The sequence below is a fragment of the Pseudophryne corroboree genome, chromosome 6 (genome assembly GCF_028390025.1).
Source record: "Pseudophryne corroboree isolate aPseCor3 chromosome 6, aPseCor3.hap2, whole genome shotgun sequence".
Taxonomy (NCBI): Eukaryota; Metazoa; Chordata; class Amphibia; order Anura; family Myobatrachidae; genus Pseudophryne; species Pseudophryne corroboree.
The window spans coordinates 620273862-620298083 of record NC_086449.1 but is presented as its reverse complement, the minus strand read 5'-3'; the positions used below and the strand labels follow the sequence as shown (position 1 = coordinate 620298083).

The window sequence follows — 24222 nt, the reverse complement described above, 5'->3', positions numbered from 1 at the left end:
AGATAAATGTATAGGCATAGGCGTGCGCACGGGGGGTGCCTAGTGCGCACAGGCACCCCCTAATGTCCGGCACCCCCCGCACATCTCACCTGCAATCCGATCTCGCTGTCTGTGTGCTGCTGTTGTAGCAGTGCTACTGCTACTACAGCAGCGCACTGATAGCGATGATCGGATAACCTGAGTCCTGCATCCAGCATTCACCCCTTCCCGCTGCGCCGCCGCCGTTCACACTCACACAGCTCCCTGTCAGCTGCACATAACCTAAGCGGCTTCTTCGTGGACGGGTGGGCTGGCCGCACAGCCCAGCCCACCCACCGTCATAATCTGATTGCCTCGCAGTGTGACTTCAGCACGTCACACCGCACGCCCTCCCTCCCTTCCTTCCTTCCCGCCCTGCTTTGTCGGCTGTCCTCCGAGTCCCGGCTCCCGCCCGTGCTCATTTCTAGACAGTGGCAATGAGTAGTGTGTGCCCTGCCATTTTCGACCGCTGGTCCGCTGGAGGAGAACAGTATTCTGCCTGAGCCTTCAGAATGTGAGTGAGAGACTCACTCACTGTCTTTGTGTGCACCAGGGCACAGTTCAGGCCATGCAGGGGGTGGGGGTGTATATGAAAATAAAGGGTTGTTATTATTATTATTACTATATATATATATATATATATATATATAGCTTGTAGAAGGCGGCACTCCCAGGACTTACTTATAGATAATATAAATGGGTGACGAGCACCACAATAAGCTGTTAACGTTTCAGTTTTATTACAAATACTTTCGTCAGTTTTTGTAATAAAACTGAAACGTTAACAGTTTATTGTGGTGCTCGTCACCCATTTATATTATCTATAAGTAAGTCCTAGGAGTGCCGCCTTCTACAAGCTGTCTTTAATTTGCTGCAAGGCGTTTTTGGGAAGGCAACTAACGGATCATCCATTGAGTGCCAGCTCTTTACACCTTTTATTTATATATATATATATATATATATATACATACATACACTGCTCAGAAAAATAAAGGGAACACTAAAATAACATATCCTAGATCTGAATGAATGAAATATTCTTATTAAATACTTTGTTCTTTACATAGTTGAATGTGCTGACAACAAAATCACACAAAAATTATCAATGGAAATCAAATTTATTAACCCATGGAGGTCTGGATTTGGAGTCACCCTCAAAATTAAAGTGGAAAAACACACTACAGGCTGATCCAACTTTGATGTAATGTCTTTAAACAAGTCAAAATGAGGCTCAGTAGTGTGTGTGGCCTCCACGTGCCTGTATGACCTCCCTACAATGCCTGGGCATGCTCCTGATGAGGTGGCGGATGGTCTCCTGAGGGATCTCCTCCCAGACCTGGACTAAAGCATCCGCCAACTCCTGGACAGTCTGTGGGGCAACGTGGCGTTGGTGGATGGAGCGAGACATGATGTCCCAGATGTGCTCAATTGGATTCAGGTCTGGGGAACGGGCGTGCCAGTCCATAGCATCAGTGCCTTTGTCTTGCAGGAGGAGGAACCCAGGGCCAACCGCACTAGCATATGGTCTCACAAGGGGTCTGAGGATCTCAGCTCGGTACCTAATGGCAGCCAGGCTACCTCTAGCGAGCACATGGAGGGCTGTGCGACCCCCCAAAGAAATGCCACCCCACACCATTACTGACTCACTGCCAAACCGGTCATGCTGGAGGATGTTGCAGGCAGCAGAACGTTCTCCTTGGCGTCTCCAGACTCTGTCACGTCTGTCACATGTGCTCAGTGAGAACCTGCTTTCATCTGTGAAGAGCACAGGGCGCCAGTGGCGAATTTGCCAATCTTGGTGTTCTCTGGCAAATGCCAAACGTCCTCCACGGTGTTGGGCTGTAAGCACAACCCCCACCTGTGGACGTCGGGCCCTCATACCACCCTCATGGAGTCTGTTTCTGATCGTTTGAGTAGACACATGCACATTTGTGGCTTGCTGGAGGTCATTTTGCAGGGCTCTGGCAGTGCTCCTCCTGTTCCTCCTTGCACAAAGGCAGAGGTAGTGGTCCTGCTGCTGGGTTGTTGCCCTCCTACGGCCTCCTCCACGTCTCCTGATGTACTGGCCTGTCTCCTGGTAGCGCCTCCATGCTCTGGACACTACGCTGACAGACACAGCACACCTTCTTGCCACAGCTCGCATTGACGTGCTATCCTGGATGAGCTGCACTACCTGAGCCACTTCTGTGGGTTGTAGGGAGGTCATACAGGCACGTGGAGGCCACACACACTACTGAGCCTCATTTTGACTTGTTTTAAGGACATTACATCAAAGTTGGATCAGCCTGTAGTGTGTTTTTCCACTTTAATTTTGAGTGTGACTCCAAATCCAGACCTCCATGGGTTAATAAATTTAATTTCCATTGATAATTTATGTGTGATTTTGTTGTCCGCACATTCAACTATGTAAAGAACAAAGTATTTAATAAGAATATTTCATTCATTCAGATCTGGGATGTTATTTTAGTGTTCCCTTTATTTTTTTGAGCAGTGTATATATATATATATAATCTATCCTTACAGCAGCAGCCGACACTCCCATAAAAGCACAACTTGCTCAGGTGCTCAGAAAGATAGATATATAAAGGTCCATAAATAACTGGCACTCAGACAGCAAAATGCTTAAAAAGCAATATGTAATATCCATGTCAAGAAAATATGGTGCTAGGCACACCCAGTGGGCGGGGCTAGGCACACCATTCCAGTCGTGCACCCCCTAATAAAATGTGTTGCGCACGCCTATGTGTATAGGTAGAAAAATGTAGAGATTTATAGGGATGTATAGATAGCAAAATGTATACGCAGAGTATAAGAAAAATGTAGAGTTAGAGAAATGTATGGCTAGAGAGATAGTGAAATGTATAGAGAAGTGAATAGTTACAGAAAAGTTTATATAAAAAGAATTGTGCAGATAGATGAACGTAAAGAAAGAAACATGTAGAAATGTATAGATACAAAATTGTATGGCTAGGGAGATAGGGAAATGTATAGATTAATGTATAGGTAGACAAATGTAGAGATTGATAGGAATGTATAGATAGCAAAATGTATACGTAGAGTGTGAAGAGATCGGGTTCCAAATCACTCAAGCTTGATGGTAGATGAAAAACCAACCAAGGTTTATTGACAGAATAGGTTATAACACAGTTCAGCACACTTCTGTAATCCAATTCCACATGCCAATTCCCATCACAATCTCCTGACAGAACATTACTTCTTAGGGGTATATGCAATTGCGGTCGAATTCCCGAAAATGTCGAAAAACGGGACATTTTCGCCCCCCCAAAAAATTCGACAATGCAATACAGTACTTTTCGCCAAAAAAACGGCCATTCCAAATTCGACTTTTTGAAATTCGACATTTGTCAAATTCGACATTTCTGCAATGGTACAAATGCGGCATTTCGACAAAAGTATATTTAATTGAAGATTGTAAATTCGACAACAGTGCTTTTAGACAGTAAATTCGTCATTTTCAATCCGCCACACTGTGCTGGCGGAATCTAATAAAAAAATTTAAAAACATGTTTTTTTTTGTGTTATTTTTTGGTAATAGCATATCTATTTATATTAGAAGGGATTAGGTACTTGGTTTGTCTATTTAGGAGACACAAGTATTATTTATTATTTTTTAAAAATATTATTATTATTATTTTTTTTTAAATGGAATGGTGTAAAAATCAGGAAAAAAAATGCGCGGGGTCCCCCCTCCTAAGCATATCCAGCCTCGGCTCTTTGAGCCGGTCCTGGTTGCCAAAATATGGGGGAAAAATGACAGTGGATCCTCCATATTTTAACAGCCAGCACCGGGCTCTGCGCCTGGTCCTGGTGGAAAAATACGGGGGACAAAAAGAGTAGGGGTCCCCCGTATTTTTTGGACCAGCACCGGGCTCCACTAGCTGGACAGATAATGCCACAGCCGGGGGTCACTTTTATACAGCGCCCTGCGGCCGTGGCATTAAATACCCAACTAGTCACCACTGGCCGGGGTACCCTGGAGGAGTGGGGACCCCTTCAATCAAGGAGTCCCCCCCAGCCACCTAAGGGCCAGGGGTGAAGCCCGAGGCTATCCCCCCCATCCAAGGGCTGCGGATGGGGGGCTGATAGCCTTGTTGAAAATGGAAGAATATTGTTTTTTGCAGAAGAACTACAAGTCCCAGCAAGCCTCCCCCGCAAGCCGGTACTTGGAGAACCACAAGTACCAGCATGCGGGGGGAAACGGGCCCGCTGGTACCTGTAGTTCTACTGCAAAAAAAATACCCAAATAAAAACAGGACACAGACACCGTGAAAGTATAACTTTATTACATACATTCCGACACACATACTTACCTATGTTGACACGCCGACTCTGGACTCATCTCCAATGTCGATGTTCGGGGTACCTGAAAATAAAATTATACTCACCTGATCCAGTGTCCGGTTCTTTTATTGTAATTTTTGGGGGGATTTTCACAGTTTTTTTTAACATTTTTAAAAATCTAATCAAAATCCGTCAAATCGGGCGTTTTTCGACAGCGGGACTGTTGAATTCGTTTTTTATTGAATATGTCGAATTCCGGCACCCACCTGCCGGAATTCGACGGTCGAATTGTGTCGAATTTAAAAACGGGCGAAAAAGTGCCGCAATTCGCCCGGAATTGCATATACCCCTTAGTCTTGGAGCAAAAAGTCTCTTCTAGCAATACAGAGTCCCAGATAAATCCAATATAATAGGTCCCCAAGCAGATCCCTGGCAGAACATTACTTCTTAGCCTGGGATCAGAGAATCTCCCTTCAGCTCTCTGGGTAGCTCTACTTATACTTCCAGAAGCTTCATATTGCTGGTGCATGTGTGTGACCTCCATGTCTTAGGATCTTACAGCATTGGAATACAATACATATTCTAATCAAGGTGATTACATCAGCCAGAGAGCCACCCTGTCTGGTCAGTTCACTTTTGGACAATAGTGAGTAAATAAACATGGACAATGGTTCCTTATATGACTCAACTTTTGAGTGTCCACTGTGGTGTATGAAAACAATAGGAAACTAAGTCTAACATAAATACATTATCTAAAGGGTAACATATATCATAACACAATTGAATATATTAACAATATTTAGGTTGATTTAAACACAGTATTGGGTGAGCAGCAATGGACATGTTATGGAGAATGAACAAACAGACTAATTGGATGTATGTGGATATGGGTATAAAAAGTACATATTTAACATGGGAAATGAGGCATAGCTATATTCATTGTCACAGACCTCAGTTCCTTACATAGAGTATAAACAAAATGTAGAATTAGAGAAATGTATAACTAGAAAGATAGGGAAATGTATAGAGAAATGTACATTTGCAGAAATGTTTATATAAAAATAATTGTGTAGATAGATAAACGTAAAGGAAGAAAGATAGAACAATGTATAGATAAAAAAATGTGTGGCTAGAGACATAGAAAAGTGTAGAGATAGACAAATATAGAAAGGAATATGTAGAGAAATGGAGAAATGTATAGAAAGATAGAGAAATGTATAGATAAATGTATAGGGGGAAAAATGTACATATAGAGAAATTTATAAATAGCAAATTGTATACATAGATTATAAAAGAAATGTAGAGTTAGAGAAATGTATAGATAGTGAAATGTTTAGAGAAATGTATAGTTATAGAAATGTTTACATAGAAAGAAGTGTGTGGATAGATTAACATAAAGAAAAATGGAGAAATTTATAGATAGAAAAATATATGGATAGGGAGATAGAGAAGTGTATAGATAGACAAATATAGAAAGGAATATGTAGAGATATGGAGAAATGTATGGAGAAATGTATATAAAGATAGAGAAATGTATACATAAATGTATAGGGGGAAAAATGTACAGTTAGAGAAATTTATAAATAGCAAATTGTGTATGTAGATTATAAAAGAAATGTAAAGTTAGGGAAATGTATAGATAGTGAAATGTATGGAGAAACGTATAGTTATAGAAATGTTTATATAGAAAGAAGTGTGTGGATAGATTAATGTAAAGAAAGAAAGATGGAGAAATTTATGGATAGGTAGATAGGGAAATGTATAGATAAATGTATAGGTAGAAAAATATATAGATTAATAAGAATGTATAGATAGCAAAATGTATACGTGGAGTATAAAAGAAATGTAGAATTAGAGAAATGTATAGCTAGAAAGATAGGGAACTGTATAGAGAAATGTACTGTATAGTTACAGAAATGTTTTTTTTTACCTTTAGACTTATTTATTTAAGCTGACGAAAACAGTCCACGCTTTTAGGACTAGACATTACCGAATCAGTGGCTCCAGTCACTAGATACAGGTGATACATTTCCCAGGCTCCCTCGCACCAGCCAATCAGCTGTTGACCAGAGTCCATTCGGTCAGCTGCCAAATCTTATAAACCCCATCCACCAAATACGAGATTAAAGTGCACGTGGGTATCTGCCCGAGACACCGACAGCTGGAACGCACACAGACTGGATCTGGAGGTTCACGTAATGCATGGACTCGGACAAATGGACGTTATAAAATGTCAGAAGAAGACCTCCCGAATTACTGTCTGCACAGCTCAGCAAGAATGTAAACTGCACAATTATCGTCGTCATTGGAAATCTGTGCAAAATCCACCAATGATAAAAATAGAACCCAGGTGCATCCATTAAAATAAATCAGACAAAATGGAATTGTCAAACAACACTTGTGCCACAGGCTGTCTGGGGGGAGGGGATGGAAAACAGTAAGATAGTCTGCAAGCTGCACTGTGTGTAGAAAGTATAACCCGTATATTAGTCAGTTGTACAGAGAATTCCTACAGTCTACGAAGTGGAACATAACAGCGATTAGACTGCGTTCTTTTGACAAGTTTTGGAATCCGACAAAATGAATAAAAATAAATAAATAAAAACGTCGGAGGCATTTAGCATTTACACTTGCACATTCTGCGTAAACAGTTTAAAGGGCCATTACAGCTAGAAGATGGAATATTCCAGTATAAAAAGGTCATCTTGTGATATTTATAGATAAGCTGCCGAAAATGAATACAAAAACCATGTATAATCTCCTTAGAAGTGCAAGCTATTGTTCTCTGTGCATCTCGGAAAGGCTCCTTTACAGAAGATAGCAACAAGAAACCATTAGTGTGCATAAAAAACACAAAGGGCTTTTAAATTAACCCATTCTCTTCCCTCCCGAAACCCTTCACATTCCGTAGCCTGAGGCCACTTGCTTAACTTGTCTTGAGACAGAGGCACACCGGGGAATGTTATTAGTAAATTTGCCTGCCTGCATGTAGGACGGTTTGATCTGCAGTCAGTCAACAACGAGGAGGAAATATAAATAAGAATCCAGACTACATATAATGCAAGTGTAAAATAAAGCCGGGAAAAATAAATAAAAAAATAAAAAAATATCATAGCTCCCACTAGGATGCCCACAAACCTGATTGGTGGAGCTTATTGTACCTTACTGACCATTACCGGTTACATTTTTTTTGTTTTTTGTTTTTTTATATTAAACCCCCACAAAAAAATAATTGATCGTGAATTACTACTGTGCTCTTTATTCATAGTATAAGTCCTTCTAAAACAGCACCACATGCAGGGAGCACCCCATCTGCGGATGCGACTCAACACTGGGTTCCAACTGCACCTAGCCCAAAGCCCCATAAATGCCATTACTACAATACTGGACAATGCATAGCATTTTCTGTGACGTAACGAACACATAGTAAAACACAAAGACAGGAAAAGACTGAAATCCTTCATGCACTGCATGTATAATATTCAGAAGACACAATACGGAGATGAGCACGAATTGCACAGCCACCTCTGTACATTTACACTGTAGACGGAATGCCAACGTTGCAAGAGATGCTCTGATTTCATTTTGGTAAAAAAAGGAAAAGAAAGTGGGGGCAAAGTAACTGAACATGCCCTAAATTTATCTCCAAGGTAAACGGCGTATCATTAGTAGTCTCAGAAGTTCCTCTCAAAACACATCACCCCATTGCAACACCTTGCGGACGCACGATCACTCATGACGACTTGGTGGTGTCCCAGCCTCGGACGGACGTACACACTACGATCTCTCGGTGTTCACAAAACTCAGACACACTGTGGGCCTGCAGAACTATTAGAAGCCTGCACAGCAATAAATAAAAGGTGAAATGGAGTTTGCCGCCACCACCAGGCAACCCCAGGCTCCTGGTACGAACCAGGGTACGTCAACGCTTTGATGTCAGGTCTACGTTTAACATATATACTTTTTGTCATACTAGAATGCAAAGACCTCTTCATCTTTTTTTTCTTTTGCTGTCTCAGCATTTTCCGCCTCTTAATGATCATATCATATAGTTTTCTATCCCCTCCCTTAGCCCGTCGCCAATGATGGCGCAGGTGGGCTGGAGATGCCACGGTGTGGATGAGCTAAGTTCATTTAAGGCCAGCAGCTTCTCGATTTCCGAAAGCGACAGAGAGTTCCTGAGGTCCTGCTTGTTTGCTACAATAAGGACGGGGACGCCCTGGTTCTCAGATATTTTTTGTAATCTTATACATTTCAGTTTTCGCTTCCTCCATCCGTTCAGCGTCCACCGAGTCCACGACAAACACAATCCCATCGGTGCACCTTGTGTAGGATTTCCACAGCGGCTGCAGCTTATCCTGCCCCCCCACGTCCCAGAAGTGAAAGGTAACAGTCTTGGAACTAAGTGGCACTTTGATTTTCTCCGTGTTAAATCCTTTGGTGGGGACGGTATTGACGAACTCATTGAACTGTAACCTGTACAATACCGTTGTCTTTCCGGCGCAGTCCAAACCCAAGATGGCAATATGCAGAGCGTGGAACGGTGATATACCAGACAGGATCGGAGTCTGTTCCGAAAGTCTGTTCCCCATCGTAAGCAAGTCTGTAACCACGGGTGGTCAGATAATCAACGTCCTAACCCGCTCCAGCAAATCACCTCCGTTGCAGCTACTCCATAAAGTGCTGCAGTGCCTGGTATCCACAGGGAGTGCCCAGCATCACCCCCAACCGCCAGCGCACCAGTTACAGAAATGTTTACATAGAAAGAATTGTGTAGATAGATTAAAGTAAGAAAGAAATTTGGAAAATGTATATATAGAAAGATGTGTAGATAGATAGGGAAATGTATAGATAAATGTATAAGTAGAAAAATGTAGAGACTGATAGGGATGTATAGATATCAAAATGTATATGCAGAGTATAAATGAAATGTAGAGTTAGAGAAATGTATGGCTAGAGATAGGAAAATGTATAGAGAAATGTATAGTTACAGAAATGTTTTTACAAAAAGAAATTGTGTAGATAGATGAACGTAAAGAAAGAAAGATTGAGTAATGTATAGATAAAAATATGTATGGCTAGAGAGATAGAGAAGTGTAGAGATAGACAAATATAGAAAGGAATATGTAGATAAATGTATAGGAAGAAAAAAATGTACAGATAGATAGAGAAATTTATAAATAGCAAATTGTATACATAGTTTATTTTATGTATAGTTAGAGAAATGTATAGATAGTGAAATGTATAGAGACATGTTATAGTAATAGAAATGTTTACATAGAGAGGTGTGTGGATAGATTAATGTAAAGAAAGAAAGATGGAGACATTTATATAGATAGAAAAATTTATTGATAGGGAGATAGAGAAGTGTATAGATAGACAAATATAGAAAGGAATATGTAGAGATATGGAGAAATGTATAGAAAGATAGACAAATGTATACATAATTGCATAGAAAAAAGTACAGTTAGAGAAATTTATAAATAGAAAATTGTATATGTAGAGTATAAGAGAAATGTAGAGTATAAGAGAAACGTATAGATAGTGAAATGTATAGAGAAACGTATAGTTATAGAAATGTTTATATAGAAAGAAGAGTGTAAATAGAGTGTAGATAGATTAACATAAAGAAAGAAAGATGGAGAGATGTATAGATAGAAAAATGTATGGATAGAGAGATACGGAAATGTATAGATAAATGTATAGGTAGAAAAATGTAGAGATTAATAGGAATGTATAGATAGCAAAATGTATACGTAGAGTATTAAAGAAATGTAGAATTAGAGAAATGTATAGCTAGAGAGATAGGGAAATGTATAGATAAATGTACTGTATAGTTACAAAAATGTTTACATAGAAAGCATTGTATAGATAGAATAAAATAAAGAAAGAAAATTGGAAACGAATAGATAGAAAAATGTATAGAGATTGCAATAGGGAAATGTATAGATAAATATATAGGTAGAAAAATGTAGAGATTGATAGAGATGTATAGATAGCAAAATGTATGGAAAGAGACATAGAGAAGTGTATAGATAGACAAATATAGAAAGGAATATGTAGAGAAATGAAAAAATGTATGGAGAAATATATAGAAAGATAGAGAAATGCATATAAAAATGTATAGGAAGAAAAATGTCCAGTTAGAGAAATTTATAAATAGCAAATTGTATACGTAGAGTTTAAGAGAAATATAGAGTTAGAGAAATGTATAGCTAGATAGTGAAATGTATAGAGAAATGTATAGTTATAGAAATGTTTACATAGAAAGAAGTGTGTAGATAGATCAATGTAAAGAAAGAAAGATGGATAAATGTATAGATAGAAAAATGTTTGGATAGGGAAATGTATAGATAAATGTTTAGGTAGAAAAATGTACAGATTGATAGGAATGTATAGATAGCAAAATGTATACCTAGAGTATAAAAGAAATGTAGAATTAGAGAAATGTATAGATAGAAAGATAGGTAACTATTGAAAAATTGACTGTATAGTTACAGAAATGTTTACGTAGAAAGAATTGTGTAGATAGATTAACATAAAGAAAGTTGGAGAAATGTATAGATAGAAAAGTAAATAGACAGATAGGTAAATGTATAGATATGTAGGTAGAAAAATGTAGAGTTTGATAGGGATTTATAGATAGCAAAATGTAAATGCAGAGTATAAATGAAATGTAGAGTAAGAGAAATGTATGGCTAGAGAGATAGGGAAATGTATAGAGAAGTGAATAGTTACAGAAATGTTTATATAAAAAGAACTGTGCAGATAGATGAACATGAGGAAAGAAAGATGGAGAAATATATAGATAGAAAAATGTATAGATAGAGATAGAGAGAAATGTATAGATATAAAAATGTATAGAAAGAGACAGAGAAGTGTATAGATAGACAAATATTGAAAGGAATATGTAGAGAAATGGAGAACTATGGAGAAATATATAGAAAGATAGAGAAATGTATAGATAAATATATAGGAAGAAAAATGTACAGTTAGAGAAATTTATAAATAGCAAATTGTATACGTAGAGTATAAGAGAAACGTAGAGTTAGAGAAATTTATAGATAGTGAAATGTATAGAGAAATGTATAGTTATAGAAATGTATACATAGAAAGAAGTGTGTAGATAGATTAACATAAAGAAAGAAAGATGGAGAAATGTATAGACAGAAAAATGTATGGATAGGGAGATAGGGAAATGTACAGATAAATGTATAGGTAGAACAATGTAGACATTAATAAGAATGTATAGATAGCAAAATGTATACGTAGAGTATAAACAAAATGTAGAATTAGAGAAATGTATATCTAGAAAGATAGGGAAATGTATCGAGAAATATACTGTATATGTACAGAAATGTTTACATAGAAAGAATTGTGTAGATAGAAAAACATATAGAAAGAAAGTTGTTAAATGTATAAATAGAAAAATGTATAGATAAAGAGATAGGGAAATGTATAAATAAATGTATAAGTTGAAAAATGTATTGATTATTATAGACGTATAGCTAGCTAAATGTATACGCAGAGTATGAATGAAATGTAGAGTTAGAGAAATGTATGGCTATAGAGATAGGGAAATGTATAGAGCAATGTATAGTTACAGAAATGTTTATATAAAAAAAATTGTGTAGATAGATGAACGTAAAGGAAGAAAGATGGTGAAATGTATAGATAAAAAATGTATAGGTAGGAGAGATAGAGAAGTGTAGAGATAGACATATATAGAAAGGAATATGTAGAGAAATGGAGAAATGTATAGAAAGATAGAGAAATGTATAGATAAATGTGTAGGAAGAAAAAATGTACAGATAGATAGAGAAATGTATAAATAGCAAATTGTATATGAAGAGTAAAAAAGAAATGTAGAGTTAGAGAAATGTATAGATAGTGAAATGTATAGAGAAATGTATAGTTATAAAAATGTTTACATAGAAAGAAGTGTGTGGATAGATTAACGTAAAGAAAGAAAGATGGAGAAATGTATAGATAGAAAAATTTATGCATAGGGAGATAGAGAAGTGTATAGATAGACAAATATAGAAAGGAATATGTAGAGATATGGAGAAATGAATGTAGAAATGTATAGAAAGATAGAGAAATATATACATAAATGTATAGGAAGAAAATGTACAGTTAGAAAAATGTATAAGTAGCAAATTGTATATGTAGAGTATAGGAGAAATGTAGTGTTAGAGAACTGTATAGATAGTGAAATGTATAGTTATAGAAATGTTTACATAGAAAGAAGTGTGTACATTAACATAAATAAAGAAAGATGGAGAAATGTATAGACAGAAAAATGTATGGATAGAGAGATAGGGAAATGTATAGATAAATGTATAGGTAGAAAAAAGTATAGATTGATAGGAATGTATAGATAGCAAAATCTATATGTAGAGTATTATAGAATTGTAAAATTAGAAAAGTGTATAGCTAGAAAGATAGGGAAATGTATAGAGAAATGTACTGTATAGTTACAGAAATGTTTACATAGAAAGAATTGTGTAGATAGAATAACGTATAGAAATAAAGTTGAAAAATGTATTGATAGAAAAATGTGTAGATAGATAGGGAATTGTATAGCTAAAAGTACAAGTAGAAAAATGTAGAGACTGATAGAGATGTATAGATAGCAAAATTTATACACAGACTATAAATTAAATGTAGAGTTAGAGAAATGTATGGCTAGAGAGATAAGGAAATGTATAGAAAAATGTATAGTTACAGAAATGTTTATATAAAAAGAATGGTGTAGATAGATGAACGTAAAGAAAGAAAGATGGAGAAATGTATAGACAGAAAAATGTATAGATAGATAGAAAAGTGTATAAATAGACAAATATAGAAAGGAATATGTAGAGAAATAGAGAAATATATAGAAAGATAGAGAATTGTATAGATAAATGTATAGGAAGAAAAATGTACAGATAGAGAAATTTATAAATAGCAAATTGTATACGTAGAGTACAAGAGAAATGTAGAGTCAGAGAAATGTATAGCTAGATAGTGAAATGTATAGAGAAATGTATAGTTATAGAAATGTTTACATATAAAGAAGTGTGTAGATAGATTCATGTAAAGAAATAAATTTGGAGAAATGTATAGATAGAGAAAGGAAAATGTATAGATAAATGTGTAAGTAGAAAAATGTAGAGATTGATAGGGATGTATCGATAGCAAAATGTATACGCAAAGTATAAATGAAATGTAGAGTTAGAGAAATTTATGGCTAGAGAGATACGGAAATTTATATAGAAATGTATAGTTACAGAAATGTTTATATAAAAAGATTTTTGTAGACAGATGAATGTAAAGAAAGAAAGAAAGATAGAGAAATATATAGATAGAATAATGTATAGAGAGATAGAGAAATAAATAGATTTGAAAAATGCATGGATAGAGAGATAAAGAAGTGTATGGATAGACAAACATAGAAAGGAATATGTAGAGAAATGGAAAAATGTATAGAGAAATGTATAAAAAGAAAGATAAATGTCCAGTTAAAGAAATGTATAAATAGCAAATTGTATACATAGAGTATAAGAGAAATGTAGAGTTAGAGAAATGTATAGATAGTGAAATGTATAGCGAAATGTATAGTTATAGAAATGTTTACATAGAAAGAAGTGAGTAGATAGATTAAGGTGAAGAAAGAAAGATGGAGAAATATATAGATAGAAAAATGTATGGATAGGGAGATAAGGAAATGTATAGATAAATGTATAGGTAGAAAAATGTAGAGATTGATAGGAATGTTTAGATAGCAAAACATACAAAGACTATAAAAGAAATGTAGATTTAGAGAAATGTATAGTTGGAAGAATAGGGAGATGTATAGAGAAATGTACTGTATAGTTACAGAAATGTTTACATAGAAAGAATTGTGTAGATAGAATTACGATTAGAAAGACAGTTGGAAAATATATAGATAGAAAAATGTATAGATAGAGAGATAGAGAAGTGTACAGATAGACAAATATAGAAAGGAATATGTGGAGAAGTGGAGAAATGTATGGAGAAATGTATAGATAAATGTATAGGAAGAAAAATGTACAGATAGAGAAATTTATAAATAGCAAATTGTATACGTAGAGTAAGAGAAATGTATAGATAGTGAAATGTATACAGAAATGAATAGTTATACAAATGTTTACAAAGAAAGAGTTGTGTAGATAGATTAATGTAAAGAAAGTAAGATGGAGAAATGTATAGATAGAAAAAGGTATGGATAGGGAGATAGAGAAATAAATAGATTTGAAAAATGTATGGATAGAGAGATAAAGAAGTGTATGGATAGACAAATATAGTAAGGAATATGTAGAGAAATGGAAAAATGTATAGAGAAATGGAAAAATGTATAGAGAAATGTATAGAAAGAAACATAGAGAAATGTATAGATAAATGTATGGGAAGAAAAATGTCCAGTTAGAGAAATTTATAAATAGCAAATTGTATACATAAAGTATAAGAGAAATGTAGAGTTAGAGAAATGTATAGATAGATAGTGAAATGTATAGAGAAATGTATAGTTATAAAAATGTTTACTTAGAAAGTAGTGTGTAGATAGATTAACATAAAGATAGAAAGATGGAGAAATGTATAGATAGAAAAATGTATAGATAGGGAGAAAGGAAATGTATAGATAAATGTATAGGTAGAAAAATGTAGAGATAAATAGGAATGTATAGATAGCAAAATGTATACGTAGAGTATAAAAGAAATGTAGAATTAGAGAAATGTATAGCTAGAAAGATAGGGAAATGTATAGAAAAATGTACTGTATAGTTACAGAAATGTTTACGAAGAAAGAATTGTGTAGATAGATTAACAGAAAGAAAGTTGGAGAAATGTATAGATAGAAAAATGAATAGACAGATAGGGAAATGTATAGATGTATAGGTAGAAAAATGTAGAGTTTGATAGGGATGTATAGGTAGCAAAATGTATATATAGAATATAAAAGAAATGTAGAATTAGAGAATGTATAGCTAGAAAGATCGGGAAATGTATATAGAAATGTACTGTATAGTTACAGAAATGTTTACATAGAAAGAATTGGGTAGATAGATCAATGTAAAGAAAGAAAGATGGACAAATGTATCAATAGAAAATTTTTTGGATAGGGAGATAGGGAAATGTATAGATAAATGTTTAGGTAGAAAAATGTACAGATTGATAGGAATGTATAGATAGCAAAATTTATACCTAGAGTATAAAAGAAATGTAGAATTAGAGAAATGTATAGATAGAAAGATAGGTAACTATAGAAAATTTTACTGTATAGTTACAGAAATGTTTACATAGAAAGAATTGTGTAGATAGATTAACATAAAGAAAGTTGGAGAAATGTATAGATAGAAAAGTAAATAGACAGATAGGTAAATGTATAGATATGTAGGTAGAAAAATGTAGAGTTTGATAGGGATTTATAGATAGCAAAATGTAAATGCAGAGTATAAATGAAATGTAGAGTTAGAGAAATGTATGGCTAGAGAGATAGGGAAATGTATAGAGAAGTGAATAGTTACAGAAATGTTTATATAAAAAGAACTGTGCAGATAGATGAACATGAGGAAAGAAAGATGGAGAAATATATAGATAGAAAAATGTATAGATAGAGATAGAGAGAAATGTATAGATAGAAAAATGTATAGAAAGAGACAGAGAAGTGTATAGATAGACAAATATTGAAAGGAATATGTAGAGAAATGGAGAACTATGGAGAAATATATAGAAAGATAGAGAAATGTATAGATAAATATATAGGAAGAAAAATGTACAGTTAGAGAAATTTATAAATAGCAAATTGTATACGTAGAGTATAAGAGAAACGTAGAGTTAGAGAAATTTATAGATAGTGAAATGCATAGAGAAATGTATAGTTATAGAAATGTTTACATAGAAAGAAGTGTGTAGATAGATTAACATAAAGAAAGAAAGATGGAGAAATGTATAGACAGAAAAATGTATGGATAGGGAGATAGGGAAATGTACAGATAAATGTATAGGTAGAAAAATGTAGACATTAATAAGAATGTATAGATAGCAAAATGTATACGTAGAGTATAAAAAAATGTAGAATTAGAGAAATGTATATCTAGAAAGATAGGGAAATGTATCGAGAAATATACTGTATATGTACAGAAATGTTTACGAAGAAAGAATTGTGTAGCTAGAAAAACATATAGAAAGAAAGTTGTTAAATGTATAAATAGAAAAATGTATAGATAAAGAGATAGGGAAATGTATAAATAAATGTATAAGTTGAAAAATGTATTGATTATTATGGACGTATAGCTAGCTAAATGTATACGCAGAGTATGAATGAAATGTAGAGTTAGAGAAATGTATGGCTAGAGAGATAGGGAAATGTATAGAGCAATGTATAGTTACAGTAATGTTTATATAAAAAGAATTGTGTAGATAGATGAACATAAAGGAAGAAAGATGGTGAAATGTATAGATAAAAATGTATGGGTAGGAGAGATAGAGAAGTGTAGAGATAGACATATATAGAAAGTAATATGTAGAGAAATGGAGAAATGTATAGAAAGATAGAGAAATGTATAGATAAATGTGTAGGAAGAAAAAAATGTACAGATAGATAGAGAAATGTATAAATAGCAAATTGTATACAAAGAGTAAAAAAGAAATGTAGAGTTAGAGAAATGTATAGATAGTGAAATGTATAGAGAAATGTATAGTTATAAAAATGTTTACATAGAAAGAAGTGTGTGGATAGATTAACATAAAGAAAGAAAGATGGAGAAATGTATAGATAGAAAAATGTATGCATAGGGAGATAGAGAAGTGTATAGATAGACAAATATAGAAAGGAATATGTAGAGATATGGAGAAATGAATGTTGAAATGTATAGAAAGATAGAGAAATATATACATAAATGTATAGGAAGAAAATGTACAGTTAGAAAAATGTATAAGTAGCAAATTGTATATGTAGAGTATAGGAGAAATGTAGTGTTAGAGAACTGTATAGATAGTGAAATGTATAGTTATAGAAATGTTTACATAGAAAGAAGTGTGTATATAGATTAACATAAAGAAAGAAAGATGGAGAAATGTATAGACAGAAAAATGTATGGATAGAGAGATAGGGAAATGTATAGATAAATGCATAGGTAGAAAAAAGTATAGATTGATAGGAATGTATAGATAGCAAAATCAATACGTAGAGTATTAAAGAATTGTAGAATTAGAGAAGTGTATAGCTAGAAAGATAGGGAAATGTATAGAGAAATGTACTGTATAGTTACAGAAATGTTTACATAGAAAGAATTGTGTAGATAGAATAACGTATAGAAATAAAGTTGAAAAATGTATTGATAGAAAAATGTGTAGATAGATAGGAAATTGTATAGCTAAAAGTACAAGTAGAAAAATGTAGAGACTGATAGAGATGTATAGATAGCAACATTTATACACAGACTATAAATTAAATGTAGAGTTAGAGAAATGTATGGCTAGAGAGATAAGGAAATGTATAGAAAAATGTATAGTTACAGAAATGTTTATATAAAAAGAATTGTGTAGATAGATGAACGTAAAGAAAGAAAGATGGAGAAATTTATAGACAGAAAAATGTATAGATAGATAGAAAAGTGTATAAATAGACAAATATAGAAAGGAATACTGTATGTAGAGAAATAGAGAAATATATAGAAAGATAGAGAATTGTGTAGATAAATGTATAGGAAGAAAAATGTACAGATAGAGAAATTTATAAATTGCAAATTGTATACGTAGAGTACAAGAGAAATGTAGAATCAGAGAAATGTATAGCTAGATAGTGAAATGTATAGAGAAATGTATAGTTATAGAAATGTTTACATATAAAGAAGTGTGTAGATAGATTCATGTAAAGAAATAAATTTGGAGAAATGTATAGATAGAGATAGGAAAATGTATAGATAAATGTGTAAGTAGAAAAATGTAGAGATTGATAGGGATGTATCGATAGCAAAATGTATACGCAAAGTATAAATGAAATGTAGAGTTAGAGAAATTTATGGCTAGAGAGATACGGAAATTTATATAGAAATGTATAGTTACAGAAATGTTTATATAAAAAGATTTTTGTAGACAGATGAATGTAAAGAAAGAAAGATAGAGAAATATATAGATAGAATAATGTATAGAGACATAGAGAAATAAATAGATTTGAAAAATGTATGGATAGAGAGACAAAGAAGTGTATGGATAGACAAATATAGAAAGGAATATGTAGAGAAATCGAAAAATGTATAGAGAAATGTATAAAAAGAAAGATAAATGTACAGTTAAAGAAATTTATAAATAGCAAATTGTATACATAGAGTATAAGAGAAATGTAGAGTTAGAGAAATGTATAGATAGTGAAATGTATAGCGAAATGTATAGTTATAGAAATGTTTACATAGAAAGAAGTGAGTAGATAGATTAAGGTGAAGAAAGAAAGATGGAGAAATATATAGATAGAAAAATGTATGGATAGGGAGATAAGGAAATGTATAGATAAATATATAGGTAGAAAAATGTAGAGATTGATAGGAATGTTTAGATAGCAAAACATACAAAGACTATAAAAGAAATGTAGATTTAGAGAAATGTATAGTTAGAAGAATAGGGAAATGTATAGAGAAGTGTACTGTATAGTTACAGAAATGTTTACATAGAAAGAATTGTGTAGATAGAATTACGATTAGAAAGACAGTTGGAAAATATAAAGAAATAAAAATGTATAGATAGAGAGACAGAGAAGTGTACAGATAGACAAATATAGAAAGGAATATGTGGAGAAATGTATGGAAAGATAGAGAAATGTATAGATAAATGTATAGGAAGAAACATTTACAGATAGAGAAATTTATAAGTAGCAAATTGTATACGTAGAGTAAGAGAAATGTATAGATAGTGAAATGTATACAGAAATGAATAGTTATACAAATGTTTACAAAGAAAGAGTTGTGTAGATAGATTAATGTAAAGAAAGTAAGATGGAGAAATGTATAGATAGAAAAAGGTATGGATAGGGAGATAAAGAAGTGTATGGATAGACAAATATAGTAAGGAATATGTAGAGAAATGGAAAAATGTATAGAGAAATGGAAAAATGTATAGAGAAATGTATAGAAAGAAACATAGAGAAATGTATAGGAAGAAAAATGTACAGTTAGAGAAATTTATAAATAGCAAATTGTATACATAAAGTATAAGAGAAATGTAGAGTTAGAGAAATGTATATATAGATAGTGAAATGTATAGAGAAATGTATAGTTATAGAAATGTTTACATAGAAAGTAGTGTGTAGATAGATTAACATAAAGATAGAAAGATGGAGAAATGTATAGACAGAAAAATGTATAGATAGGGAGAAAGGAAATGTATAGATAAATGTATAGGTAGAAAAATGTAGAGATTGATAGGAATGTTTAGATAGCAAAACATACAAAGACTAAAAGAAATGTAGATTTAGAGAAATGTATAGTTAGAAGAATAGGGAAATGTATAGAGAAATGTACTGTATAGTTACAGAAATGTTTACATAGAAAGAATTGTGTAGATAGAATTACGATTAGAAAGACAGTTGGAAAATATATAGATAGAAAAATGTATAGATAGAGAGATAGAGAAGTGTACAGATAGACAAATATAGAAAGGAATATGTGGAGAAGTGGAGAAATGTATGGAGAAATGTATGGAAAGATAGAGAAATGTATAGATAAATGTATAGGAAGAAAAATGTACAGATAGAGAAATTTATAAATAGCAAATTGTATACGTAGAGTAAGAGAAATGTATAGATAGTGAAATGTATACAGAAATGAATAGTTATACAAATGTTTACAAAAAAAGAGTTGTGTAGATAGATTAATGTAAAGAAAGTAAGATGGAGAAATGTATAGATAGAAAAAGGTATGGATAGGGAGATAGAGAAATAAATAGATTTGAAAAATGTATGGATAGAGAGATAAAGAAGTGTATGGATAGACAAATATAGTAAGGAATATGTAGAGAAATGGAATGGAAAAATGTATAGAGAAATGGAAAAATGTATAGAGAAATGTATAGAAAGAAACATAGAGAAATGTATAGATAAATGTATAGGAAGAAAAAAGTCCAGTTACAGAAATTTATAAATAGCAAATTGTATACATAAAGTATAAGAGAAATATAGAGTTAGAGAAATGTATAGATAGATAGTGAAATGTATAGAGAAATGTATAGTTATAGAAATGTTTACATAGAAAGTAGTGTGTAGATAGATTAACATAAAGATAGAAAGATGGAGAAATGTATAGATAGGGAGAAAGGAAATGTATAGATAAATGTATAGGTAGAAAAATGTAGAGATTGATAGGAATGTTTAGAAAGCAAAACATACAAAGACTATAAAAGAAATGTAGATTTAGAGAAATGTATAGTTAGAAGAATAGGGAAATGTATAGAGAAATGTACTGTATAGTTACAGAAATGTTTACATAGAAAGAATTGTGTAGATAGAATATCGATTAGAAAGACAGTTGGAAAATATATAGATAGAAAAATGTATAGATAGAGAGATAGAGAAGTGTACAGATAGACAAATATAGAAAGGAATATGTGGAGAAGTGGAGAAATGTATGGAAAGATAGAGAAATGTATAGATAAATGTATAGGAAGAAAAATGTACAGATAGAGAAATTTATAAATAGCAAATTGTATACGTAGAGTAAGAGAAATGTATAGATAGTGAAATGTATACATAAATGAATAGTTATACAAATGTTTACAAAGAAAGAGTTGTGTAGATAGATTAATGTAAAGAAAGTAAGATGGAGAAATGTATAGATAGAAAAAGGTATGGATAGGGAGATAGAGAAATAAATAGATTTGAAAAATGTATGGATAGAGAGATAAAGAAGTGTATGGATAGACAAATATAGTAAGGAATATGTAGAGAAATGGAAAAATGTATAGAGAAATGGAAAAATGTATAGAGAAATGTATAGAAAGAAACAGAGAAATGTATAGATAAATGTATGGGATGAAAAATGTCCAGTTAGAGAAATTTATAAATAGCAAATTGTATACATAAAGTATAAGAGAAATGTAGAGTTAGAGAAATGTATAGATAGATAGTGAAATGTATAGAGAAATGTATAGTTATAAAAATGTTTACTTAGAAAGTAGTGTGTAGATAGATTAACATAAAGATAGAAAGATGGAGAAATGTATAGATAGAAAAATGTATAGATAGGGAGAAAGGAAATGTATAGATAAATGTATAGGTAGAAAAATGTAGAGATTGATAGGAATGTTTAGAAAGCAAAACATACAAAGACTATAAAAGAAATGTAGATTTAGAGAAATGTATAGTTAGAAGAATAGGGAAATGTATAGAGAAATGTACTGTATAGTTACAGAAATGTTTACATAGAAAGAATTGTGTAGATAGAATTACGATTAGAAAGACAGTTGGAAAATATATAGATAGAAAAATGTATAGATAGAGAGATAGAGAAGTGTACAGATAGACAAATATAGAAAGGAATATGTGGAGAAGTGGAGAAATGTATGGAGAAATGTATGGAAAGATAGAGAAATGTATAGATAAATGTATAGGAAGAAAAATGTACAGATAGAGAAATTTATAAATAGCAAATTGTATACGTAGAGTAAGAGAAATGTATAGATAGTGAAATGTATACAGAAATGAATAGTTATACAAATGTTTACAAAAAAGAGTTGTGTAGATAGATTAATGTAAAGAAAGTAAGATGGAGAAATGTATAGATAGAAAAAGGTATGGATAGGGAGATAGAGAAATAAATAGATTTGAAAAATGTATGGATAGAGAGATAAAGAAGTGTATGGATAGACAAATATAGTAAGGAATATGTAGAGAAATGGAATGGAAAAATGTATAGAGAAATGGAAAAATGTATAGAGAAATGTATAGAAAGAAACATAGAGAAATGTATAGATAAATGTATAGGAAGAAAAATGTCCAGTTACAGAAATTTATAAATAGCAAATTGTATACATAAAGTATAAGAGAAATATAGAGTTAGAGAAATGTATAGATAGATAGTGAAATGTATAGAGAAATGTATAGTTATAGAAATGTTTACATAGAAAGTAGTGTGTAGATAGATTAACATAAAGATAGAAAGATGGAGAAATGTATAGATAGGGAGAAAGGAAATGTATAGATAAATGTATAGGTAGAAAAATGTAGAGATTGATAGGAATGTTTAGATAGCAAAACATACAAAGACTATAAAAGAAATGTAGATATAGAGAAATGTATATTTAGAAGAATAGGGAAATGTATAGAGAAATGTACTGTATAATTACAGAAATGTTTACATAGAAAGAATTGTGTAGATAGAATTACGATTAGAAAGACAGTTGGAAAATATATAGATAAAAAAATGTATAGATAGAGAGATAGAGAAGTGTACAGATAGACAAATATAGAAAGGAATATGTGGAGAAGTGGAGAAATGTATGGAGAAATGTATGGAAAGATAGAGAAATGTATAGATAAATGTATAGGAAGAAAAATGTACAGATAGAGAAATTTATAAATAGCAAATTGTATACGTAGAGTAAGAGAAATGTATAGATAGTGAAATGTATACAGAAATGAATAGTTATACAAATGTTTACAAAGAAAGAGTTGTGTAGATAGATTAATGTAAAGAAAGTAAGATGGAGAAATGTATAGATAAAAAAAGGTATGGATAGGGAGATAGAGAAATAAATAGATTTGAAAAATGTATGGATAGAGAGATAAAGAAGTGTATGGATAGACAAATATAGTAAGGAATATGTAGAGAAATGGAAAAATGTATAGAGAAATGTATAGAAAGAAACAGAGAAATGTATAGATAAATGTATGGGAAGAAAAATGTCCAGTTAGAGAAATTTATAAATAGCAAATTGTATACATAAAGTATAAGAGAAATGTAGAGTTAGAGAAATGTATAGATAGATAGTGAAATGTATAGAGAAATGTATAGTTATAAAAATGTTTACTTAGAAAGTAGTGTGTAGATAGATTAACATAAAGATAGAAAGATGGAGAAATGTATAGATAGAAAAATGTATAGATAGGGAGAAAGGAAATGTATAGATAAATGTATAGGTAGAAAAATGTAGAGATTGATAGGAATGTTTAGAAAGCAAAACATACAAAGACTATAAAAGAAATGTAGATTTAGAGAAATGTATAGTTAGAAGAATAAGGAAATGTATAGAGAAATGTACTGTATAGTTACAGAAATGTTTACATAGAAAGAATTGTGTAGATAGAATTACGATTAGAAAGACAGTTGGAAAATATATAGATAGAAAAATGTATAGATAGAGAGATAGAGAAGTGTACAGATAGACAAATATAGAAAGGAATATGTGGAGAAGTGGAGAAATGTATGGAAAGATAGAGAAATGTATAGATAAATGTATAGGAAGAAAAATGTACAGATAGAGAAATTTATAAATAGCAAATTGTATACGTAGAGTAAGAGAAATGTATAGATAGTGAAATGTTTACAGAAATGAATAGTTATACAAATGTTTACAAAGAAAGAGTTGTGTAGATAGATTAATGTAAAGAAAGTAAGATGGAGAAATGTATAGATAGAAAAAGGTATGGATAGGGAGATAGAGAAATAAATAGATTTGAAAAATGTATGGATAGAGAGATAAAGAAGTGTATGGATAGACAAATATAGTAAGGAATATGTAGAGAAATGGAAAAATGTATAGAGAAATGGAAAAATGTATAGAGAAATGTATAGAAAGAAACAGAAATGTATAGATAAATGTATGGGAAGAAAAATGTCCAGTTAGAGAAATTTATAAATAGCAAATTGTATACATAAAGTATAAGAGAAATGTAGAGTTAGAGAAATG

General features: G+C 32.3%; 1 protein-coding gene across 1 annotated transcript; it reads right to left on the bottom strand.

Annotated features, from left to right (window-relative positions):
- Positions 1 to 8260: 8260 nt before the first annotated feature.
- Positions 8261 to 9054, bottom strand: LOC134933127 (ADP-ribosylation factor-like protein 4A). The gene is given in 2 exon segments (XM_063928095.1): positions 8261 to 8551; positions 8553 to 9054. Coding segments are annotated over 2 exon segments (552 nt in total). The 5' UTR covers positions 8913 to 9054; the 3' UTR covers positions 8261 to 8359.
- Positions 9055 to 24222: the final 15168 nt, after the last annotated feature.